General features: G+C 59.3%; 1 protein-coding gene across 1 annotated transcript in view; it reads right to left on the bottom strand.

Moving 5' to 3' along the window:
- The window catches only part of NOL4L (nucleolar protein 4 like), a 63798-nt gene extending 43484 nt beyond the window's left edge, over positions 1-20314 (bottom strand). Inside the window, exons 1-2 of the mRNA XM_037402650.1 lie at positions 19985-20314; positions 2446-2601 (exon numbers count right to left, since the gene is read on the bottom strand). Coding sequence (XP_037258547.1) covers positions 2446-2601; positions 19985-20293 — 465 coding nt within the window. The 5' untranslated portion in view covers positions 20294-20314. The remainder of the gene's footprint in view (positions 1-2445; positions 2602-19984) is intronic.
- Between the last annotated feature and the right edge of the window lie 1266 nt (positions 20315-21580).

Here is a 21580-nt window from a genome sequence, read left to right as displayed (position 1 = left end):
GCCGGTGGGCATCATCCTCCTGCCCTATTTTGTTAACAAAGATTAAAAATACCTAAATTCCAAGCGTTTTTCTACCCTACAGGAAAGGGTGATGCTGAAGCTTGGAATAAAATAATGTTACAGAAGATTCTACGATTCTAAGAAGTGCAATGGGGCAGAGGGCAGAGGGTTTGCCTGATCGCGGCTAAAGCAGCCCCGTGACCCAGCGCTGCGGTGGGAGAGAGACATTCATCTCCACTGAGCGGCAGCAGAGCCCGAGGTTTTACACGCACGCTAGTGCCAGATGGGTGGAAAGTTCAGCCAGGGACCTTGTCCCAGCCGTTCAAATGGAGGATGCAGTGCCTGGTCCTCATGGCATTCTGTCTATTTAGCTGCAGCCCCATCGAGCTCGGTTGTGACTGAGCGGATGCCCCAGCTCAGCCTTTGCCCCTGTGCAGTATTTATCAATGCAGAAGCGCTAGGGACTCCAGCAGAAACACTGAAATCAGGGGCCTGAAAATTGCTGGTGGCAAATGTGGTATTGTGGCGCAGGCAGAGAACTGTCCCTGCAAACTGCCCGCGGGGCTGAGCCCAGTTTCCCTGCCTCTTTTTGCTCCAGCAAGCCCATAATCTCTGCCGCAAATGTTCAGCTAATTTTAGTGATACAGTTGTTATTTCTCAGCTGATTTGATGCTCTGCAGAGCAGACAGCTTCCTTGATGAGTTATCTCCCATCCAAATTCCCTTTCTGATTGCCTCCCTCCAGAGGTCACGGACAAGGGCAAACTCTCCAGTGCCTCTAATCAGAAACGGTGGGGAAAGGGAGAGGGAGGGAAACGGCAGGGGACACTGAAGCCTCCCGAGCTGACTGCCCAGCAGCCTCCCTTTGTGCACCCGAGGCACGGCGTGGGGCGTGCTATGCAGCATTTCACCTCCCAGACCCGGCTGCAAAGGCGCTCTGGGGAGACAGGGCAGGAGGGAGGCCAGCCAGCCCTGCCAGCAGCCTCCTGCCAGGTCAGGAGGGGATACAGGCCGCTAATGTGATGATCTCAGCTCAAGAGGGAGACGGAGGGGTGGAGCGTGAAGCTCTGACTGCTGTGAGCAGGCCTGGGAAAACAGACGGATCCAGCCTGCTCCCCTGAGGCTGTGCAGGGCACAGATTAGCCCTCCAGAGAGCTGAATTGAAGGAATTAGGGGAGGGTCGGAGTGGTCTGCGGGGGAAATGAGCGGAGTTTTTCAATTGTGGTCATGCTGGTGGGGCTGCCCCCCCTCGCACCATAAAGAGGTCACCTGCCCCCAGCTGGGGAGGGTCAGCCTGTGCCCTGGCCCCCGGCCCCGGTCTCTGCCACAGGGGCAGGAGTTGCGGAGCAATGCCATGAGCTCTGTGTTCAGAGCCTGGCTCCCTGGAGGTCCCCACCACGTGCGGGGGGCTGCAGGGTGCTGGGCTGCCAGCGTGAACAGCCGGGGATGGACCCAGGGACACACACAGGCAGGACAGGCAGGGCAGGCTCCACCCCTGAGCCGGCTCGGGCAGCGCACCAAGCCCTGCATAATCTCAGGCATCATCGCAGAGACCAGGGCAGCCCGCACAGACCTCTCCAAGATGATGTATACACCAGAGACACGAGCTGCCAGCCAGCCACTTCTGTCTCTAAGCGACCTGGTCCTTAGGGCTGTGGGATTCAAGGGAGCAGACTGGTTTTGGACAGTAAATTCAGCTCTTCTTGTAAAAGCAGAGCCCAAATGTTTGCATTGAAGGGCTGTGCAGAGTCAGGAGAAACAGCAAGCTCCCTGGAGAAGCACACTTCAAGCTAAATTATTCCTGACCTAACTAGAGTGGTTTCAGGATGGATAGAGCTGGTTCTCAGCATCCATGGAGCACCTGACGAGACTTAGCTCAGTGCCTGCCTCCATTTTGTAAGGGAGGGAACCCAGGATGGGCTGGTGAGAGCATCTACCCAGCTGGGGAAGAGGGGTGGGCTTCAGCCGTGCCCCATCCCCCTTTCTGGCTGCTCCTGCCCTACAAGGCCCACACGAGTCATTTCTCTCTGGCCAAGGGAGACAGGGAGGCAGATGGCACAGAGCAGAGTGTGCAGGGGACTGGGCAAACATCCCCTCGCACATCAGTAATACTAAGCATTTCCCTTGTTCTTTTTTTTTCCCCCTCAGATACGTACAGTTGTCTTTGTATGATTCACTTGGTCTTTCCAAGCAGCCGTACCGCTGTGCTGCCACTGCAGCCCGCTTTCCCATCTCCCAAGCACAGCTGCTCTGCCTTTAAACGACTCCTTTCTCACGCCTCCCCGCACAGGCAAACAGGACTCCCCTTCGCCTCTGCCTCCCACCAGCAGCTCTGCTTCTGCCTCCCCTCTCGTCCCCATCCCCGTGGGATGCTCGTTCCCACAGCCCCTCTGCCCCTTCGCTCCCATCCCCTCGCTGCTCCGGGCATGCAGAGGGGGAGTCTCACCGCTCGGTAGGTTTTCTTCTGCCCGGCATGTTTGGGTGCTTTGCCCGGCTCCGATGAGCTCTCCACATGCATCGAGTATATGATGTCAAAGAAATCTTCCACCACAGCCACACGTTTCAGAGAGATGCCCTCGGGCTCCGACAGTCCATCTGCCCCCTACAACAGTGCAGGCAAGTTGAGTTAGTGTCAGCAATGGGTGACAAGGGTGACAAGATCGGCCCGGGGCTAATGCGGTTGGAGGGGGCAGAGTCACAGTGCTCCAGCCTGGGGCTGCGTTGGGCACGGGGGATGCGGGGGATAAATTAAACAGTGCTCCAGGGAGGATCCTGCTGTAGCCAGGGCAGTGGCGGCTGCTGCTGTTGTGCTGCTAAAGCTGCCAGTGAAATTGGGCCAAGAACAAAAACAAGGGAAGAGTCCAGAGTGGAGTCACCACCGATCAAGAAATTCAATTTTCATAATTTGGGATGATTCTGCAAGGCAGGGAACAGGCAGGGAAAGCTCTTTGGACCTGTGCATGGTACTAAACCATCCTGGGAAGCCCTGCGACATGGGCCAGCCTCGCTGGCTTCAGTCCCCGCGGACACGGATCAGCCAGGAGGACAAGGTTTCACTGTGATGCCAGGATACAGCCCCTAAAGGAAGGAGACAGAATCGCCCTCCTTTCCTGCACTGACCTTTCCAAGGCACCCTCCCTCTCTCGCATACGCAGAGCAGCTGAGCGCTGGCAGCAGCAGCACAGCTCTTTGTGTGTTAGGATGTGCTGGAGAGCAGGAGGCAGTAATTCTGCCACACGGCAGTGGTGACAGACTGATGGGAGTGGGAAGTGTGGGGAGCAGTGCTCCTCCGAGCTGACTGGCACCAACGGTGTCAGCTCACACTGGCAGGGTGTGCTGTGGGAAGGGGAGGCAGGCTTTGGTACCCGGCAGCTGCTAACGGCGCTCCGGCACAAAGCACCAGAGCGGGGAGTGCTAATGGGAGGTAGTAGGTGGCTACTGCAATGGCAGGGGCTACTGAAAAAGGGCCAGGCTTTAGGAGGTCACTTAGCTTCCTCCTTGAAAAAATGCCATTGTTGCACAGAGAGCTGTATGTATACAAAAATACATCTATTATATATATGTATGCATACTTATATACATGCAGACTATGTCCCTGTGAGGCCTGCTTTCCAAAAAGATATGCAAGGATGCATCCAGCTGGTACACACCAGGCTGGAGAGCAGCAACCTGCACATCTAAACGACCTACAAACTATCTTTTTCACGTGCATTCATGCATCTGTGAGTGCAGGCAGAGGCTGGCAGAGGTCTGCATGCAAAGGGAACACCCAGTCTCCTACCCTTTATTTTCTGTTGTTATTGGCAGTTGGGCTCTGTGTATCTTATACGGTCTATAGATTGAATAAATGCTGGTTTTAAGCCACCAGTCAAGGGACTCCCAAAAATCAATCATTTAGAGGGACCGCCTTCTGCTAAAGACTACCCAACATCTTGGGGAAGCAGTCTCTTAATGTAAAGTGCTGCCTATTAAAGTTGGCTCCTCACCCTGATTTCAGAACGGTACAGGGCACGGACTGCAGTGGGACGGGTTGGTGTGCTCACCCGGGACATGGGCACAAGGATTTTCCAACACAAACCACCTCTGCTTTCCCTGGGGAGCCCTGAGCCTTATATGAAGGTGGCTGTAACAAAGAGAATATTGAGAACGAACACAAGGGGCAGGGTGGCAGGGCTGCTGTGGTGGGGGTCGGGAAACTTCGCCCGAGGGAGTGTCTTTGAGGAATATAGATCTAATTTCTTCTGTCACCATTCGGGGAGTTTCACTTTAATCGAGGGCATGGGTATTCCCCTGCCAAGGAGAAACGGGCATTAGGAGGCTTCCTACTGACCAATAATCCTCAGAGCAGGGTTGAAATGAGGATAATTACAGAAAAAGGACAAAGGAAAATGCATCAGGAGAAAAGCACAGTCAGATGCAACAAGCAGAGCCCTCAAAATAAAGGTCGTAACTGACCCCATACACAAATCACCAATTCCGGGGCCATCCCAACCGACCAATACCCTCCTCCCTGCATGGCCAGTGGTTCCCTATTTCCACCTGGGTTTCAGCATGAATGCAGTTAAGGTAACCTCAGGGTCTGGGCATGGCTACAGCCTCTCTGCATCTAGCACTGCCTTCCTCTCCACCCCAGCTGGATGCCGAATGCTGGAGCTGCCTCCCTGACATCCCATTCCCTGCAGCGACCCTCCCCTGACTCCTCACATCTCTCCATCCCCTCTTCAGCCTTGTGACTTCTCTCCCCATGATGATTATTTAGCTCTGGGAAGCAGGTGAGATGCAAGCGGTATCAAAGCCACTGGATGTAAGAAGCTGTATCAAGTAAGTGCTTCTAGGATTACAGAGGTTTATATCTGGCAATATAACAAAACATTGACCTAGGACTTAAAGAGGACATACGTGCTATAGACTACCTTTCACAGGGGCCCACGCCCCTCTGGCTCCTCCTTCCACACCCAGTATTGCTCACAAGTATTTAAGGCACGAGTCAGAGCCCGTAATATCTCAGAATGCTTTAAAACCCCTTAGATTTAAAAAGCAATAAAAATTCAGTTGGGAAGAAGGGTAGGAATAAGGGATGCTTTTACCCCCTCCTGGTGTTGGGGCTTCATTGGAAGTCGCTTGCTCCCAAAATAAAGATTTCAGGAGCAAAGCTCAGCCTTGACACAGGCACTTGGAAGCAGGCGGCATTTCATGTCCTGAGGAGAGGAAGTCCCTTTGCCACCTTCCAGGCATCCCCTCTTTCCCTACATTTGCCCAGCATTAATTTGTCTCTCTCCCTTCTGGGTCTCTCCTGCTTTTCCATCCCTGCGTTCCCCATCCTGCGGGTCTTGCCCCCCTGCTCCTGTCTCCTCCCCAGCGCTCCCTGTCCTTCAGCTTATCCATCAGGTCCTTTTCTCGCCCAGTGTTCTTTGTCTTCCCCATCTCCTCCAGCCCCACGTCTCTCCGCATGCCCCCTCCTCACACCCCGCAAGCCGCTGCACCCCCTGTCCTCCTGCCCTCCGCGCCAGCCCCCGCACGGCCGCTGTGCCACGGCCCCCGGCAGCTGCCCAGTGCCCCCGGCCCCATGCCGCCGCTCCCCGGCCGCCCCGGCCCCGGCCCCGGCTCCCCGGCACAGCCGCCTCCTGCGCTCGGCCCGGCGGGCGCCATCCGCGGCTGGGAGCGTGGCTGCCTCGGGCCGGGCTCGCCTCACGCCCTGCATCGGGGGCTGCGGCGCACCGCCGCGGCCAGCCAAGAGCACGGGCGGGCGACAGCCATGTCGGGCTGGGCTGCGGCGCGGGGCCGGGCCGCGCTCCCTCACGCGTGGGGACCGGCCATGGCGCTGGCAGCGCCCGCCCGCCGAGCCCCTGCCCCAGCAGCTTTGTTCTCGGCAACCGCCTGCCGCCGCGGGCAGCCCGGCCCCGGCCCCCGGGGCCTGCCCGCACCGCCCGGCCCGCCGCGTGGTCCCCCCGCCCGCCGCGGCAGCTCCGCCGCTGCCCGGCCCGGGCCCTCCGCCCTTCCCCTCAGCGCGGCCGCCCTCCGGCCGGGCGGGAGCGGGCTGGAGGGGGGCTGGAGGGGGGCGGGAGGGGAGGGCGGCCCGCAGCGCCCGGTGCGGCGGCGGGGCCGGGAGCCGGCCGGCTGCGCGGCGGTGACATCTGCCGCGGCAGCGGGGAGGGAGGCGGGGAGGCACCCCCGCCCGGCCCGGGCTGAGGCCCGCCGGCAGGTAGCGGGGTAGCCATGGCAACCGGCGCGCTGCCGGCAGTAATCCGCTCCCCCGGGCCGGGCCGGGCCGGGCCCGCCGCCGGCTCCTCCTCACGCCCGCCCAGGGTGCCCCCACGCCCGGCACGGACCGGCCGCGGGCAGGCCCCCCAGGCCAGGCCGCCTCCCGCACCTCCCGGACCCTGTGCGGGTCAGCCCCGGGGCCGGGGCAGGCTCCGGCCGCCCCCAGGCCCCAGCCACCGGCCAAGCCCCCCCCCCCCGGCAGCCCTGCCGTGGCTCCCCCATGGACCTGCCCTGCCTTGGAGCCCAGCGGCGGCGTCCACAGGCTTCCCTGGGTGGCCCTCTCCACTCCCAGCGCCTGCTGGGGCTCCACAGGCCTCTGCAGCCGTTCCTCAGCTGCCTGGCCTGTGTGAAACCGCCAGAGCCGGAGCCATTCCCAGCGACGCTGCAGCGCTGACAGCAGCCTGGGTTTTCGGCGGGGCAGCAGGTCCGAGGCCTGCAGCTGCCATCCGATCCCCTGGGCGCTGCCCCGCGCTGACCTCCACGCCGGGCCCCTGCGAGCGGCCACAGCCCCGCACGAAACCAGACTCCCTGCCCGGGCCAGCTCCACTGGGAGGCCAAGGGACGAGCAGCGGGCTCGGCGCAGCAAGCACCCTGTCCCTGCAAACCTTCCCCACCTCGGACTCTGATTTGGGAGAATCTGGGATGATTTCATCCGAGCTGCAAGCCAGGGAGCCAGCTCCCTGAAGCCTGCATGCTCCCAGCTCCAATTCAGACCGAGCAGGGTGGGCGCTGCTGGGTTCAGCAGCTTGGAGGGTCCTGGCTCTGCCCTTGCACCGGCTGGCAGAGGCAACCTCTGCCTGCTCCAGCCAGGCCGCAGCTTCAGGGCCCAGCAAGCTGCCCCGCTGCAGGGCTCCGCAGGGAAGCGTCCCTTTTGAGAGGGGGTACCCTGGAGGGCCATCAGGCAGGGGTTGCTGGAGCAGGAGTGGGATGGGAGGGAACGCCGACTGCTTCCCCATCTGCTGCGTTCAATGGCAGATAAAGCGCTGCCCCGGCCTTCGCATGACGGGCTGATACCAGCCAAATTCAGCTTCCTGTGAGTCAAAAGACGCTTCCTGCCGGCAAAGCCCTGCCTGATAATGGCTGCACTCTGTTCTCTGCCTGGGGAGCAGACCCTCTGCCCTCGCCTCTTCTCGCACTTCCCACATGAAAGCATTTGTCTCCGTATCTCTCAACCACAGCATCTCCCCCCCGCCCCCCCCCCCCGCCCCACCCCACCCCAGACAGAGTCTTTCGGTTAAACTCTTAATTTCCTGCTGCTGTCTGGAAGAGCTGTTGTCACTGTCATCCCTGGGACACCTGAACGGGAGGTTTGGGGCCAGCTGTTATCGAGCTGCCCCCCAAGGTCACCTCCCTTGCATGCAGGAGAGGCAGCACGGTTCGCTCTGCCTGCGTCTGGCAGCGGGGCACAGCCGCTGTCCCCTGGCCAGGCCAGGATCAGGGTTCCCCGATCCCACGCTGGCGTAAGCCGCCCCATGGCGCAACTGTGGGTTCCTCAGCCCAGGGCCAGCAGCGCTCTCCCCGTGGCAATCAGCCATCCCTCACCCTTCCTGGGTGGTTCCCTCTGCTGCATGCACAAAGGTGCCATCACATACCTATTTACAAATAAGCACACTTGGGTTTATGTTTTATCTGAGCACTCCACTGCTCTTTTCTCTTCAAGGCGCCTTTCTAATTTCCTACAAGTTGCGTTTTTGTTTTTCTGAAAAAAATTACCAGCTGTAAGGGGGAGTGGACATGCACAGGAAAAAGCAGTTGGCACCTGCAGAGGACAGAAACTGCGACATAGAGTGAGGGATGAAATCCTGCCATGCCATCAGAGTCATCCCCGTCGGGCGCTCCAGAGATGATACCTTGAGTCTGTCTCCCCAGGCAGCCCACCACCACCCCTGCCACCTCCTGTGCCCGGTGCCACAGGCACCCCCAGCAGTACAGCCCACCTCTGCAGTTACTCCTGCACAGGCTTCAGTACTGAAAGACTTTTTATTTCAATATGGACTCTTACAACTTTTGATCAAGAAACTGTTCTTGGTACTTCTCATCTCTGGGAAGTCAGCCCTTGATTGGCTTCTATATTTAGACTTCTCCAGGGCTTTAGGAAGTTCACTCCTCATGGTATTTAGGTGTAGGATGAAAGCAGCTTTTGCGGGGGATATGTTAAACCACAGCAGGCTCCCTCTGCTAATGCTGTGAGGAGAAAGAAGAGCTAGATTCCTCGAACTTCCCTCTTCCTCTTGTCCCTCATGCCACGGGCACCGTGCGTGCCTTGGAAATAGGCACTGGGGAAATGCTAGGCTGAGAACATATTAGCTGTATTGCTCCTAATATAAAGAACCCATGAGAAGAACCGAGGAAATGCTCTCACAGATTTTGTGCTTTTTTTCTCCTGGAAATATTTTGCTGGGAAATTTTTCTGATCGTTTCTGGTTGAAAAATGGGGGGAAAGTGGTTGCTAAAATGTTGATGATGTTTCTCTGTGCTAAGCATTTATATGTCATTTTGCATGAACCACCAAGCAAACATGAAACTCCATCCTGCACTTACAGCTACAGCCCTACTTACTGCAGTAAAAACAGGCCCGGCTCTGTGGATCAGCTAAGCATCACTCCAGCCCAGGAGAGTTCATTTCTCCAGGGAAAACCAAGGCACAAAGAATAAGTCACTTTCCCAAAGCTACACGTTGACTCAGGCCAGGAGCCGGCAGACTGGTGTGCCCGAGGCCCCAGCCACCAGCCTGCGCCGGGTGCATTCACATTGTTTCTCTATGCAGAACTGTACACAATACTTTTTTTTTTTTTCTTTTTTTTTTTTACCCCAAAGTAAATACCTCCTTGTGAGGGGGAGCCGGGCGCATTATTTTTAGACAGCAAACAAAGCTGAGGTGTGTGTCTTTCGGTGGGGGACAGGCGCCTCTTACAAGCGAGCTGCTCTTTTCAGCAGCCTCAGCTGCCGAGGTGGGTCCAGGCCTTTGCTCTGACCTCGGCTTATTCCTCTCCCGGCTCCCAGGCTTGGGAATGAAAACACGGCGGCCTGGGAGGGGCGAGCCTGGAAATGGCAGCCCTGCCTCCAGCTGCGGCGAGGGCCCAGGTGGGCTGCGGGCTTTGCTGCGGGGCGCCTTGCCGGCCTGTGCCAAGGGGAGGTGGGTGGGCACGGGGTCTGGTGGGTGGCTGCTGCCCTGGGGAATGGGGCTGCCCTCCATCCCAGGCCTGCCTGGAGGAAGGAGGAGAAGCCTGGCAGGCAGAGGCTTGCTCAGATGCCTTCTCAGCAGCTTGCTCAGATGCCTGCTCTGCCCGGGATGCAGAGGACATTTTGCACCGCGCAGGAGAGCAGAGCTGCCTCCCGGTGAGCACTGCCCTGCGTGCCGGCAGGGGCAGCTGGCGGAGCAGCTGGATCTGGCACACAGAGGTAAGTGCAGCACTCCCCAAAAACCATGACCCCGCAGCTGGCCAGGAGCGAGCGGGGAGCACAGGCAGGGTTACCAGGCAGGCGAGCAGGCTGTTTCAAAGGTAACAGAATACTGGGTGCTGTGGAGCAGCACAAGCTGCCGTTGGAGCACCGTTTCTCTTGGCTGTGGCAAGAAAAGCTGGTGTGACCTCGTGAGCAGAGCACCCAAATGACCTGCTGGGGAACCTGCTCCCCTGGAGCCGTGCTCTTCCCACCCGTCAGCTGGGGACCACCACACTGCTGGGCTCTGCGGCATGCCATGACCTGCATGGGAGAAGCGTTGTGCCATGGCTCTCTATGAGGGAAGGGGTCACGGACATTATTATTTGGGCATTATTATAACGTTGCAGTGTTTCATCTTATTTTGAAATGGGCAGAGTTAAAATGTGAGTTTGAGTGGGTTTTTACTTAATAAATCTGCAAAGATGGGCAGCAGTATCTTAAAGTCGTTTGGATTGTGGTTTAGGTGATTGGGGGGGCATGCTACCAGGGTGGAAAAAAGGGGGTGAAATGGTAAACTGCATTTATAATTAGAAGAGTGTTCATATTCTACAGCATCCTGAAATGAATCTAAAACTAGAAGTCTAAACAATATTGAAAATATATAGCTGTAACATAAACTCAGAACGTATTCAGAGCTGGCTCTTCTTGAAGTAACTTATCACTGTGAGCAATCTCTGGGCCACTAATCTAACAAAAATCACCGCCAAAGCAAAATCTTTCAAGTTGGAGGGGGACAAGCCACTGTAACAAGTGAAGAGGTTACCTGTCACAGCAAGGTGACCCCTGTCTTCCTGGGAACAGACCCAGCAGTGTTAGGGCAGCCGGGCGACATCATCATACCTACAGCGAGGACACGGTGGTGTCAAAATGAAACTAAGTAGGAGGAGGTACAGAGCAGCAGTGGCAGTTCAGCTCATCAGTGGCAAGCAAAATTATGTAAAATAAGTTAAAAATGATGCTACAGTAAACCAAGGTCAGGCTGGGCTGAGAGGCTGAGCCCTGGATGCATGGCATCCTGGTGTCAGCTCCCTGTTCCCTGGCAGTTCAGAGTATGTGGGCCACAGTCGGAGACTCCCACAGGAACAGCAAGATGTGCCTCTAGGAAAATGCTGACAGCTCAGCAGCCCTTTGGGGGGGGGGGGGGGGGGGGGGGGGGCGGGGATGACGACTACACGCCTGCACACCCTCCCCTCCCAAAACCCAGCCTCCTCGCCAGGTAAGGGCACTGCAGGACTCAGCCATGCCACACCACAGTGGCTCCAGCACAGCCCATCCCGGATGCCGGAGCCTGGAAATACCGATTTCCCGCTTTACGCCCCAGCACCACCACATCGCTTGCTGCTGCTCCCTGCCATGCACTCAGGATTCAAGAATACTGCGCCTTAAATGCAGACAGTGCCAAACCACAACGATCATGTTGGGCTCCATCACCCCCTTTCCAACACAGGAACCCAGCAAGACAGACAGCAGCAGCTACCCTCGGTGAGAGCAGGCGCTTGCATTTATTCTGGGCTGCACAGGTGGCTCTGCAAGGCGGGGTCCTGTGCAGGGAGTTGGGGTGGGGAAGCACAGGGGGGAGATGCTGATGGAAATCTGTCCGGTCTCTCCCTGTGTTCAGGCAAACCCTCTCTGCATTCTAGCTCATTTCCATCATAACCACACTAGGCTGACCCCAACTCTTCCAAAAGCCAAGCTATGACTTGTAAATAAGGCCCAGGAAGGACTCACCATTAACCTGGGATGACAAAGTGGATTTTTTTGAGCTCTTGACTGAGACTACATGTGAGGGGGGAGCGGAAGTCAAGCACGTTCTGTAACGCTCTGTCACGGTAATCCATCCACAGAGACCCCTCTCCCATGTCTGACACAGGCCAGCAACATCCCATCACATCTGGTCTAACTGCCACGTCACTGCAGGTTGGACACACGGGTCACATGGAGTGGCCTCGCATCTGGGTCCCCCTGGCTTTCTGTGAGTCTGTGTCTCCAAACAGGGGTGCTACTAGGAGCAGAAGAGAGGGAGGGCAAACCAAACCGGGCCGGGAAGCCAGACAATTAATATAACCTGCCCTCTGCCTGAGGAATAAATTGGCAGCTGACAGGTTATAATCTGTGCAAGCAGGATCTTCACAGGAGAGGTGAAGGCTCCATTGGGGGCCAATTGGATGGTTAATTAGGAGGACAAAGCAGAGGATTCGTGAAAATGTTTATGAAGCAGTGCTTGGCAAGGGAGCCTCTGAGAAAGGCTCACCAGAGAGGAGTTGTTTTTGGTTAGGAGGAGGAAACACGAGGGTGAAACAGCAGAACTGAGCACTGAGAGAGAAAATAGCAATGCAAATGTCCGTAAGAGGGACGGGGGATTCCCAAGTGCAGTGTAGAGAAGTTCAGGGAAGGACCCTATGACATCTAATTTTTCTAGAAATACATGGGCTGTGTCCTCCCTCTCCCTCCTCCCTCCCCGGTCCCCATCCCTGTGACCAAAAGCGCTGGGGCCGTGCGGAGCAGCCCCCGCGGGAGCTGGCAGGCAGCCCCGCCACAGCCAATCCGCACTCCGTTCGCTGTGCAGAGAAGGGCACGAGGAAAGCAATTAAACCGAAGCTTTGATTAGGACTCACAGATGACTGCTTGTGTTAGAAATGCCTGAGCTTCTTTAAGCGTCTTGGCGGTGGCTGGAGCCGGCCTGATCCCCCATCCCCTCCTCGGCGTTGCTGCTGCAGCAGCAGGAGCGTGACTGATGCTCTCTGTCCCACACACGGCTCCGAGAGCTCAGAGGTAGGAACCAGTTGCTAAGAGACAGGACTGTACTTTCCAGCCCACATCCAGACCTTTGTCACCAGCTCAAGGGCTTTCTGCTGGATCAAAACGCCCGACGCAGGTGAGCAGGAGCAGGCAGGCCTCCTTCCAGCCTGGCAGAGATGCCTGGTCCCGGCTCAGGGAGCCGCATGACTGGCACCCAAACTGATGATGGGAAATGACAAACCCAAAAGCATCTCGAAAGCGTCTCCAAGGGACCAGCTTCCCTGGGCTGGCTGCTTGCCCCGGTGCTGTGAGACTGCAACGTGGAACACCCAGTTGGTACCTGGGCACCAGCGCAGGTGGTACTTAGCACCAAAACATAGAAGGTTATGGATGTCTCAACAGCGTGGATGAGTGGATGACACAAGGTTTGTTTTGAGATCCCTCCTTCAAATGCAAGCCAAGAGAAGACTCCCAATTGTTATTCTCCTTTTTTTTTCCTGTCTTTTTCTTTTTTTGGGGGGGAGGGAGGCAGTGGGCAGGAGGGACTGATGCATCTGAATCCATTTTTAGTCTAGAGACTCCCGTAACAGAGACCCATCACTGTACCTGGCAAGTGGAAAACCCAAACTCTGAGCCACAGAGACTGTTACCCCATCTTCCCCAGCACACACCCCCTCCCTCTCAGCCAGGAACAGGTCCCTCTGAGCTGCTAGCATCGTCTCTGCCTGTGTGCTGGAAAGGAAACGTATCCTTGTGGTGTGCCGAGCCAAAGAAGAGCAAGGACAGAGAGAAACTGTTCACACAGTGCCTTGGTTTCCCGACTGCCATCCCGCCAAAGACCCTGTACCACGCTGGGAAGACACAACCAGCCTCTGATCAACTTTCTGTGACCACTGCCTCACCCTCAGACACGCAGCAAAGGAACCGTTACACCAACCCTCTGCTCTTACCGTCTGCTCCCATGTACATGCACGTACAGTCTGCAGCTATTACTCCTCAAATAAATTGCTACTCTTTGGCACCAGCCATAAAAGTGGAAATCAGCAGCATTCCAACAAAGAGGACAATTTTGGCCAACAGGTACCTGCCCTTGCTACAATCAGCTAATTAAACCAGACACAGAAACTCAGTAGTGGCTTTGGCCCATCTTGATGCAATTCTTTAGAGGTGGGCACAGCTAATATGAGATCAGGGGAAGGTAATTACTAATTTGCACTAAAGAAAGAGGTATGAATATGCATCCCTCTGTCACAGCAATGCAGACAAGGCTTTGTGAAGCCAGAGCATCCACATATTGATGCTCCTCTATGCCTCTGTGGTTTCCCTGCCATTTGTTTGTCCACAATGTAAGTACACAGACTATTCATATATTCATATCAGGCCTAATGTCAACAGCAAAAACAAAACTGAAGAAATAATTTTAGCAGATTATTGCTGAGAACAGTTTGGACAAAGAGATTCTTGAGAAATTTCTCACTGAAAGGAGCGTGGCCACTTCTCCGGGGCTCTGCTGCTGTCTTTAGTCAGCGACCGAATTCCCCTGCCTGCTCGTGGTCAGAGCAAGCCCCTCTGAGTCACAGCAAGGAGGTGCAAACAGCCCACATGCTGCTCTGACAGTCCCCCTTGCTCCTCGCTAACCCAGGGCCCTGGCGCTTAGACCCCTCTTCCTTTGCCAACATGGGACATGACCTGAGGAGCTGGAACCATGGCACCTGATTGGACCCGCAGTTCTTCCCATTTCAGCTTCATTTAACCAGGCCTCGCAGAGCTGTGCTTTGTTTGCTTTTTTACCTTCTCTAGAGCAATACCCGCCCAGAACCGCAAAACTGAAAGCAGTTGCGGGGTGAGGGAGATAACTTTCAGATGAAAGTTATCCAAAAAAATGCTGTTCCTCTCGGATCAGCAATGCTGTCAATGTTTCTGGAATCACATAGCATATACAGTGCTGATGGTAGAGAGATCATTCTTTCAGAAGCTGTTCAGCCAGACTGATTCAGGGGACTGGGACCAGGAAGAGCGGTGCGATGCGGGACCTGTGCTGATGTGACTCCAGGTCTCATGAGCACCGGTGACCAAAGCCAGTCCCCGATGCTGAAGCTGCCCGGGGATGGTGGCATCTCCTGCTGGAGTTGTACCATGTGTGCCATATCGCAATAATAATGACCATGGTGGGGCTGCCTTATAACCAGGCTTGCAGTCTTGGCAGAGAACAAGCAAGGACTGAATTAGATGCTGGTTTCCCCCCTTATCCCTAGAAGAGGCTTCAGCAGGCTGTCCCAGAGGGGTGGGAGTGGGCAGAAGCTGGAAACTGGTTCTGCTGCCAGATCTCCTGCTCCCAGCTTGGCGAGGAACTTCATTCTGCCAGTCTGTGTAACTGCAGATCATCAGAGCTCTTTAAATTCACCTTGCAAAGGTATTGGAAGCTTTTGCTGCTGCCTGGTGAGCTTAGGCCAGCTCTCAGGCCCAAAGGACTGGGTGTCACTGCTGTGACTCTCACCATGAGCAGCTTCAGAAGGCAAAACTGACAGATGTGCAAACTCAGAGCTGAATCTGGAAGGGATGCTGATGCAGGAGATTCTTCTAGACCAGGCTGGATGGGACCACACAGCCAGGCCAGCGCCGTGCCGGTCTCCTAGGCACACGTTTAAATGTAAACCTGCCATGGGTTCAGCTCCTTGGAAAAGGCAGCGCTGCCCCGCCTGCGCATGGGTAGGCTATTCCACAGCAGGTGAAGGCTCCGTATGCTCTAAGTATGGCGCGTGCTATAGAAGTAATAGACAATTTCTCAGATAATACCCTCAGGCCCATTTGCCTTGTCTAAGGCTCTTCTGAATGGTCTTGATTTATTTTTTTTTATCACTTGAAGTCCACACAAAGTCTAAGTGGTTATTCACATACTGAAAACCTTCTGTTGACTAATGTTCTTAGAGGTTATAGATGCGCAGCTTTTTGGGGCACTGAATATGGGCATTGAAGGGTACTTGTACCAGGAAAAATGTAGCCTCTATTAGCTGTTGGAGCAGCATCTTTCCGACATGTCCAGCTTCTCAGCTCAAGCGTTCTGCCACTGTGCTGTGCTGTCCCAAGGCCTGGCACCGTGGCTTCCACATCACAACACTCACTGTTTCCGGAGCTAAAATGTATTTAGGGATAGGCTGTACTGCAAGATTTATCCGGTGTCCCATGTGATGCTTTTCCTGCTGTTGGTGAAAGGCCTCCATCCATTTTGCTTTTTGGTCTTGTCAATCCTCTTTATAGTGCTCCTCCCGCTATAGTACCTTTCCTCGGGTGTGCTTCACCAGGCACAACAGTGATACAGTTTCACACACAGGTGAACTGTACTCGTGCAACGACAGCAGCCCACCCGTGCCAACGTCCCCAGCCTTTCAGTAATGCCTACAAGAACCCCAGACCCTCGGTCGGCTCTGCAGGGGACAGGGAGAGAGCAAGAAAGCAAAATCAAATGTGGGCAGCGCTGTGGAGCCTACCCAGTCCCCAAGCCTCCGCGCAGTCCCTGAAGGGCCGGTCTGATGCCAGGCTTCCCCTGCCTCATCCCGCAGTCCTCCAGCCTGCATCACGGACTGCCAGGATGAATCTGTCCTGCCAGGCTGGCCACCGCTCCAGAGCTGTGACAAGCTCCCACCACGCACGGCGAAGTACGGCATTGATTTAGAGAGTGTGCGTAACCGCTCCCGCAGCTAACGCCTGAACCAAAGTCTGAGGCTGACCCCCGCCTCGCACACCCTGCCGCTACAGCCAAATCCATCTGCATCGCCGGGTGCCACCAAAGCACTGTTCCTCTCCCTTCGCCCTGTCTCCATCTCACTCCACATTTGTATGAGAAAGACTGTCTAAATGATGCTAAACGCTTAGGACAAGAGGGACACGAGATTATAATGAACTGCATCTTAGCACCTTGTCACGAACAAATTCTCCCACAGTTCTTAGCAAATCTGGGGAGAAGGGAGAGCGTGGTGCATCCAGTACTGGGGTTCAGTCCAGCCTGCAGATAATGAGGTGTTTTACACCTCCGCACGCATCAGCCATGTGAAAGAAGGGCAGATCTGGGCACTTTGGGCTGTATCCATTGTCTGTGCTGCAGTAGCACACAAAGATACCCTCCTCCTCCTCCTCAGTACAGCCTAAACGCATTTTTTTCCAACTCCCTGACCTAAAGGATGCGACATCCAGCCCGTACGTGAATAGGGCTGTCAGACAACAATGTCCTACACTGCTAAACCTCATGTGTTTATCTGTGTAGGTTTTTTTTAATTGTATGTGTTAAATGTCCAGCATCTTTGGGACATTCATCTGGGAAAAAGCAATCTGAACAGTCTCTGTGCCAGACATCCGTCCGCACTGCTGTTCCTATTCCCAGTGCATTCTTTGAGAAGACCACCATCTGCTCTGACCACCACCTAAGGCAGATGCCCCCTTCTCAGTGCACAGTCCCAGCTCTCAAGCCACCCAAATCTGATTAGGCCTGTTCTGATGAGAGGCCTGGAGGAGGGCAAGGGAAAGTTACTCAGGAGAGAAAATAATAACCACACGTTAATTATGTTTCGCCACAGATGCGCAGAAAATACACAAACCAGCTCAGGATGCGTAAGGCAAAAAGAACAGCCCGACCGGGTTGCTGCTGGGGGAGTTATTATTTTGGGGGGGGGGTGGTGGTTTATTTTTTTTCCCCAGAGTAGGAGTGGCCCCAGCCCTGTCAGGGGAAGGAAAGATCTTATCCCCACTGCTGCCCTCTACACGCTCTTTACCACCTCCCTGCTAGCTTTCGCTCCCGGTACCTCGGATTTCCTGTAGCGACCTGCAGACAGAGCAGCGCCGCGCCCCCGCCCCCCTGCCCCCCCACAGCCCCGTGCTTTGCCTGGCTCCAGCCGTGGGACAGTCCCGAGCACGGTGCTTCTCCAGCAAGCGTGCTCCGAGGAGGACGAGCAGGCAGGTTGCCGAGGAGCACAGCCAGGGGAAAGCAATGCCGCTCCAGAAGTATTTGGGAAAAGCAGCTGAACAGGCGTTAAGCCAGAATACATGCTTTACTGTCGACAAAAAGGGTTCTATCAGCTTCATGACTTACTTGACTGAATGCATGGAGAAAATGAAATACACCCACAAACCCAGCCCAAACCGCCGAGGAAGAGGAGAGCACTGAATTATGAGAGGCTGAAGAAAATCCCTGTCAAGTTATCTCTAAATGGGAGAGCACTTCAGGCAAAACCAAAATGCAGCCACTGCATCTGTCTGAAAGGGTCCACGGGATTCCAGGGTGGAGAGGGGCCCGGTGGGGCCGGGGAGGGCCGGGACAGAGGGGCCAGGAGGTAACAACTTCTACAGACCCAGGGCCAGAGGATTTTTTTGGCGGGGGGGGAGGGCAATGGCTGGGCTTCCCTACAGCCAGTGGCTCCGCAAAGTGCTCCCAGCCCCACCGCCTGGCTGGCACCGACAGCCCTGGGATATAAGCGGTATTGCCCCTTGGAACATTCAGCTGTCCCCCGAGGGCATGCCTGCTTTTTGTTTGTTGCTTTACGGGAGCCTGGGTGTATCTCCTATCTGTGCCTGCAGGGACTCTCTGCTAGGGAAGATGCGGGGGCCTAGACACACGCTCCTTGCTGAAACTTCATCTGTGCAGAAGCCCTTTGGGAATACGCGGGCTTGCGCCGGCCTCGTTGAGCTGCTGACCCTAGGGACTCCCTCACGGACAAAGGGGAGGGGGCGTCTAGCTAGCGGCAGGGTCGAGGGAGTCTGGCTCGGCCTCTCTGGGGTACCATGACTCTGCAGCATTTGGAAGATCTGGGATAGAGTCGCCGGCTAGATGGAGAGGACCCGGGGGAAGTGCTGTATCTGCGGAAAGGGGTACCGCTCCTAATCCGCTCTCGGCAGGGGCCCTTTGGGGCGGGGGCGGGGGGGAGAGGGAGCGGAGGGCTGCAAGGAGGTCTCCCAAAAAAAAAAAAAAAATTGCAAAGAATTTTTTTGGGGCATGGCATGGGGGAGGGGGGCTGCAAGGGGAGAAAGAAAGGCGCCTCTGAGCACCACGAAGGGAAAGGGAGAAATAATGACCCTTCCCCCTCCCCCCAATAATAAGGCAGACCAGATGGGAGGTAAATAGTGCGTTTAGAAGCATTTGCCACAGATGGGCTGCCCTCAATGGAAGCATCCTCCAGCCACATCAATGCTAGAGTCTGTGTGTGCACAGAAAACACTGCACCCTTTAGAGCAGCGGCAGCAGCAGCAGCAGCGGGGAGAGGAGGGGAGGGACGGGGGGGGGGGGGGTGGAGAAAAAAAAATTTATTAAAAAAAAAAATCCCTCCCGGAGCCCTTCTGTGCCCGCTGGCCCGGAGCGGTCCCCGGCGGGGCGGCGGGCCGATCCTCCCCTCGGCGGGCAGCGGGGCCGGGGGAGCGCCGGGCGCACCCCTGCGCGCAGGGACGCGAAAGTTGCGCGTTTCGCTGCGCGCCGGGGAGCGGGGCGCGCTCGGGACGGGAACAATGGGGCGGCGGGGCAGCCCCGGGCGGCGGCGGGGCGGGGGGGCAGCGGGCGGGCAGCAGGCAGGCGGGGAGGGAGGCGGCCGGTGCGCCCCGCGCCGCCGGCCCGCCGGGGCGCCGAACAATGAGGCTCCGGCGGGGGAGTTTCCCGGGACGGCGGCCCGCGGGCGGGCGCGGAGCCGGGGGGGGAGCTGCCCTAATCCGGGCTCTGCCGCTGCCCGCACCCCCCGGGGCACCGGCTGCAGTGGCCGCGCCGGGGCGGGCAGCGCCGCGGGACGCCGGGGCCGGGCTCGCCGCAGCGGGCCGGGCTCGCTCCGCTCCGCTCCGCTCGGCGCGGCGGCCGGGCGGGCAGGGCGCGGCGGCGGCGGGGGCGGGGGGTGCCGGCGCCCCCTCCCCGCCGCTCTGCCCTTGACTGCAGACCTGTCCCCGGCCGTGGGGCGGATGGGAAATGCCGGGCGAACGTGATCGGACAGGGCGGGGGGGCGGCGGGGCCCGCACCGGGCGGCGGCGCGGCGCGGCCCCCCCCCCCCCCCCAGGGGGCAGGTGCACGGCAGCGGGCGCGGAGTACCGCCGCCCCCCCCCCCCCCCCCCCCCCCCCCGCAGCGCCCGGGGACGGCGGCCGCACCGGATGGGACGGGGACGGGGATGGGGACCGGGGCGGGGGGATGGGGGGGCGGGCGGCGGTAGGTGCGAGGCTCCGGGCGGGCGCCTCTCCCTATCCGCATCCCGGGCGGGTCGGGGCGGCAGGGGCGCGGCGGGTGCCCCGGGAGCGGCGGGGGCTGCGGGAGCGGCCGGGCCCCGCGTCGCGCCCCGCATGGGGCATGCGCGCTCCCGGCGGCCGGCGGCGCGGCGGGGCTGGGCCGCCCGGTGCTGACGGGACAGGGCCGGCGCGGCGGTGGCGGGGACGGGGGCCCCGGGGGTGCCCGCCCCCGCCCCGGGCAAATACACACACCACCCCCACCACCCCCCGCCCGCACCCCCGAGGAGGACAGACAGACACGGACAGGCAGGCAGACAGACAGACACAGAGCCCCCGGGGCACGGAGCGCACTAACCGTTCCCGTTTTCACCGGCACATATACCACCACTTGACCCATCTTCGTCGCCTCCCTGGTGCCGTTTCCCAGGCGGAAGCCCTTGGACCGGACCCAGAACTGGAACTTGCCTTTCTCCCCCCCGCCGGAGCCGCCGCCGGAGCCGGATCCCCCCTGCAGCACCTCGGCGATGCGCTGGTACTTGCTCCGGGTCACCGTCTTGGTTTTGGCCGAGTCCCCGTAGGTGCGCAGGCACCAGTCCCGGAACTGCCGCCCCAGCTCGCTGTCCCCGGGGCGGCTCCCCCGCAGCAGCAGCGGCGGCTTCGGCATCGCCCGGCCGGCGGCGGCGGCGGCGGCAGCAGCGGCGGCGGCGGCGCCCGGCCCCGCGCCCTGTCCCGGAGCGGGCGGAGGGACAGCCGGGGCGGCGCGGCGAGCCCGGCCGGCGCTGGCGCGGCGTGGCCCGGGACGGGCTGCGGGGGCGACGGCCGGGATGGAGCGGGGAAAGGGAGGGGGGGCGGGAGGGGAGGGGGGCAGCCGCGGCAGGGGGGGCGCCGGGGCTCGGACAGCGACCCGGCGAGCCGGGCGGAGGGAGGCACCGGCGGCGCCAGCAGCAGCAGCAGCCGCTCCTGTCACAGGATCACAGGCGGCTCCGGCTCGTCCCCCTCCCTCCCTCCGCCCGCCCGCCCGCCCGTCCCTGCCTCCTCCGCCCCCCTCCGGCCGCCTCCTCCTCTCAGCGGGATCCCACCTGTTAGAGCGGCCGCGCCGCCGCCGCCGCCGCCGGGCCCCCCTCCCCCGGCCGGCCCGCCCCGGGGCCGCCGCTCCCCCCCGGCCTGGCCCCCGTGATCCGCGCCGCCCGCCCGCCCGCTCCCCCGCCGCGCCGCCGGTGGGATGCGCTGCCCCGGCTCGGCCGGGCCCCGGACGGGCCGGGCAGCGGGGCGGGGAGCGGGGGGGGGGGGGGGAGGCCGAGCCCGGGGGGGTGTCGGGGGGCGCGGGTCCAGGTGCCGGTCCCAGACAAAGGGCCGGCGGGGCGCGGGCGCACGTGTGCGGCGGGACGGGCCGGCGGGGGCGGAGGCGGCACCTGCCGAGCCGCCGCAGAGCCGGGGAGGAGCCGCGGGGGCAGCGGCAGCGGCGGGGTCCGCCGCCCGCCGGAACGGCCTGGAACGAGCGGGACGGAGGCGGGGAGCGCCGGCGTCGCCCCGCAGCGCCCTCGGTCGGGGCTGCCCGGAGCGGCCGAGGCTTGTCCCGCTGGCCCGGGAGCGCCGCACCCCGCCCCAAGCCCGGCCTCGGGGCAGCCGTGATCCTGCCGGCCCCGGAGCGGGAGACAAAGGCCGGACCCCGGCCCCGCTGCCGCGCCCGTTTCCCGGGCGAGCGGCCGGCAGAGCATCCTCCCTGCGCCCGGCGGCGGGGGGCGGCCGCGGGGCGGGGGGCTCGGCCTCCCCTCGCCTCAGACGCCGGGGGAGGGCGGGGGGGGGGGGGGGAGGGGGGGGCGGGCCGGCCACGGGGGGAAGACGGGGCCGCCCGTCCCGGCCGGCAGCTGGGGCTGCGTGTCCCCGCGGCAGCCACATGCCTGTGCCGTGTTCGTGGTGGCGCCACTGCCGTGGGTGCCACGCGTGTGCT

Source organism: Falco rusticolus, chromosome 10 (genome assembly GCF_015220075.1).
Source record: "Falco rusticolus isolate bFalRus1 chromosome 10, bFalRus1.pri, whole genome shotgun sequence".
NCBI classification, from domain to species: domain Eukaryota; kingdom Metazoa; phylum Chordata; class Aves; order Falconiformes; family Falconidae; genus Falco; species Falco rusticolus.
This window is presented reverse-complemented; position numbering and strand designations above follow the sequence as displayed.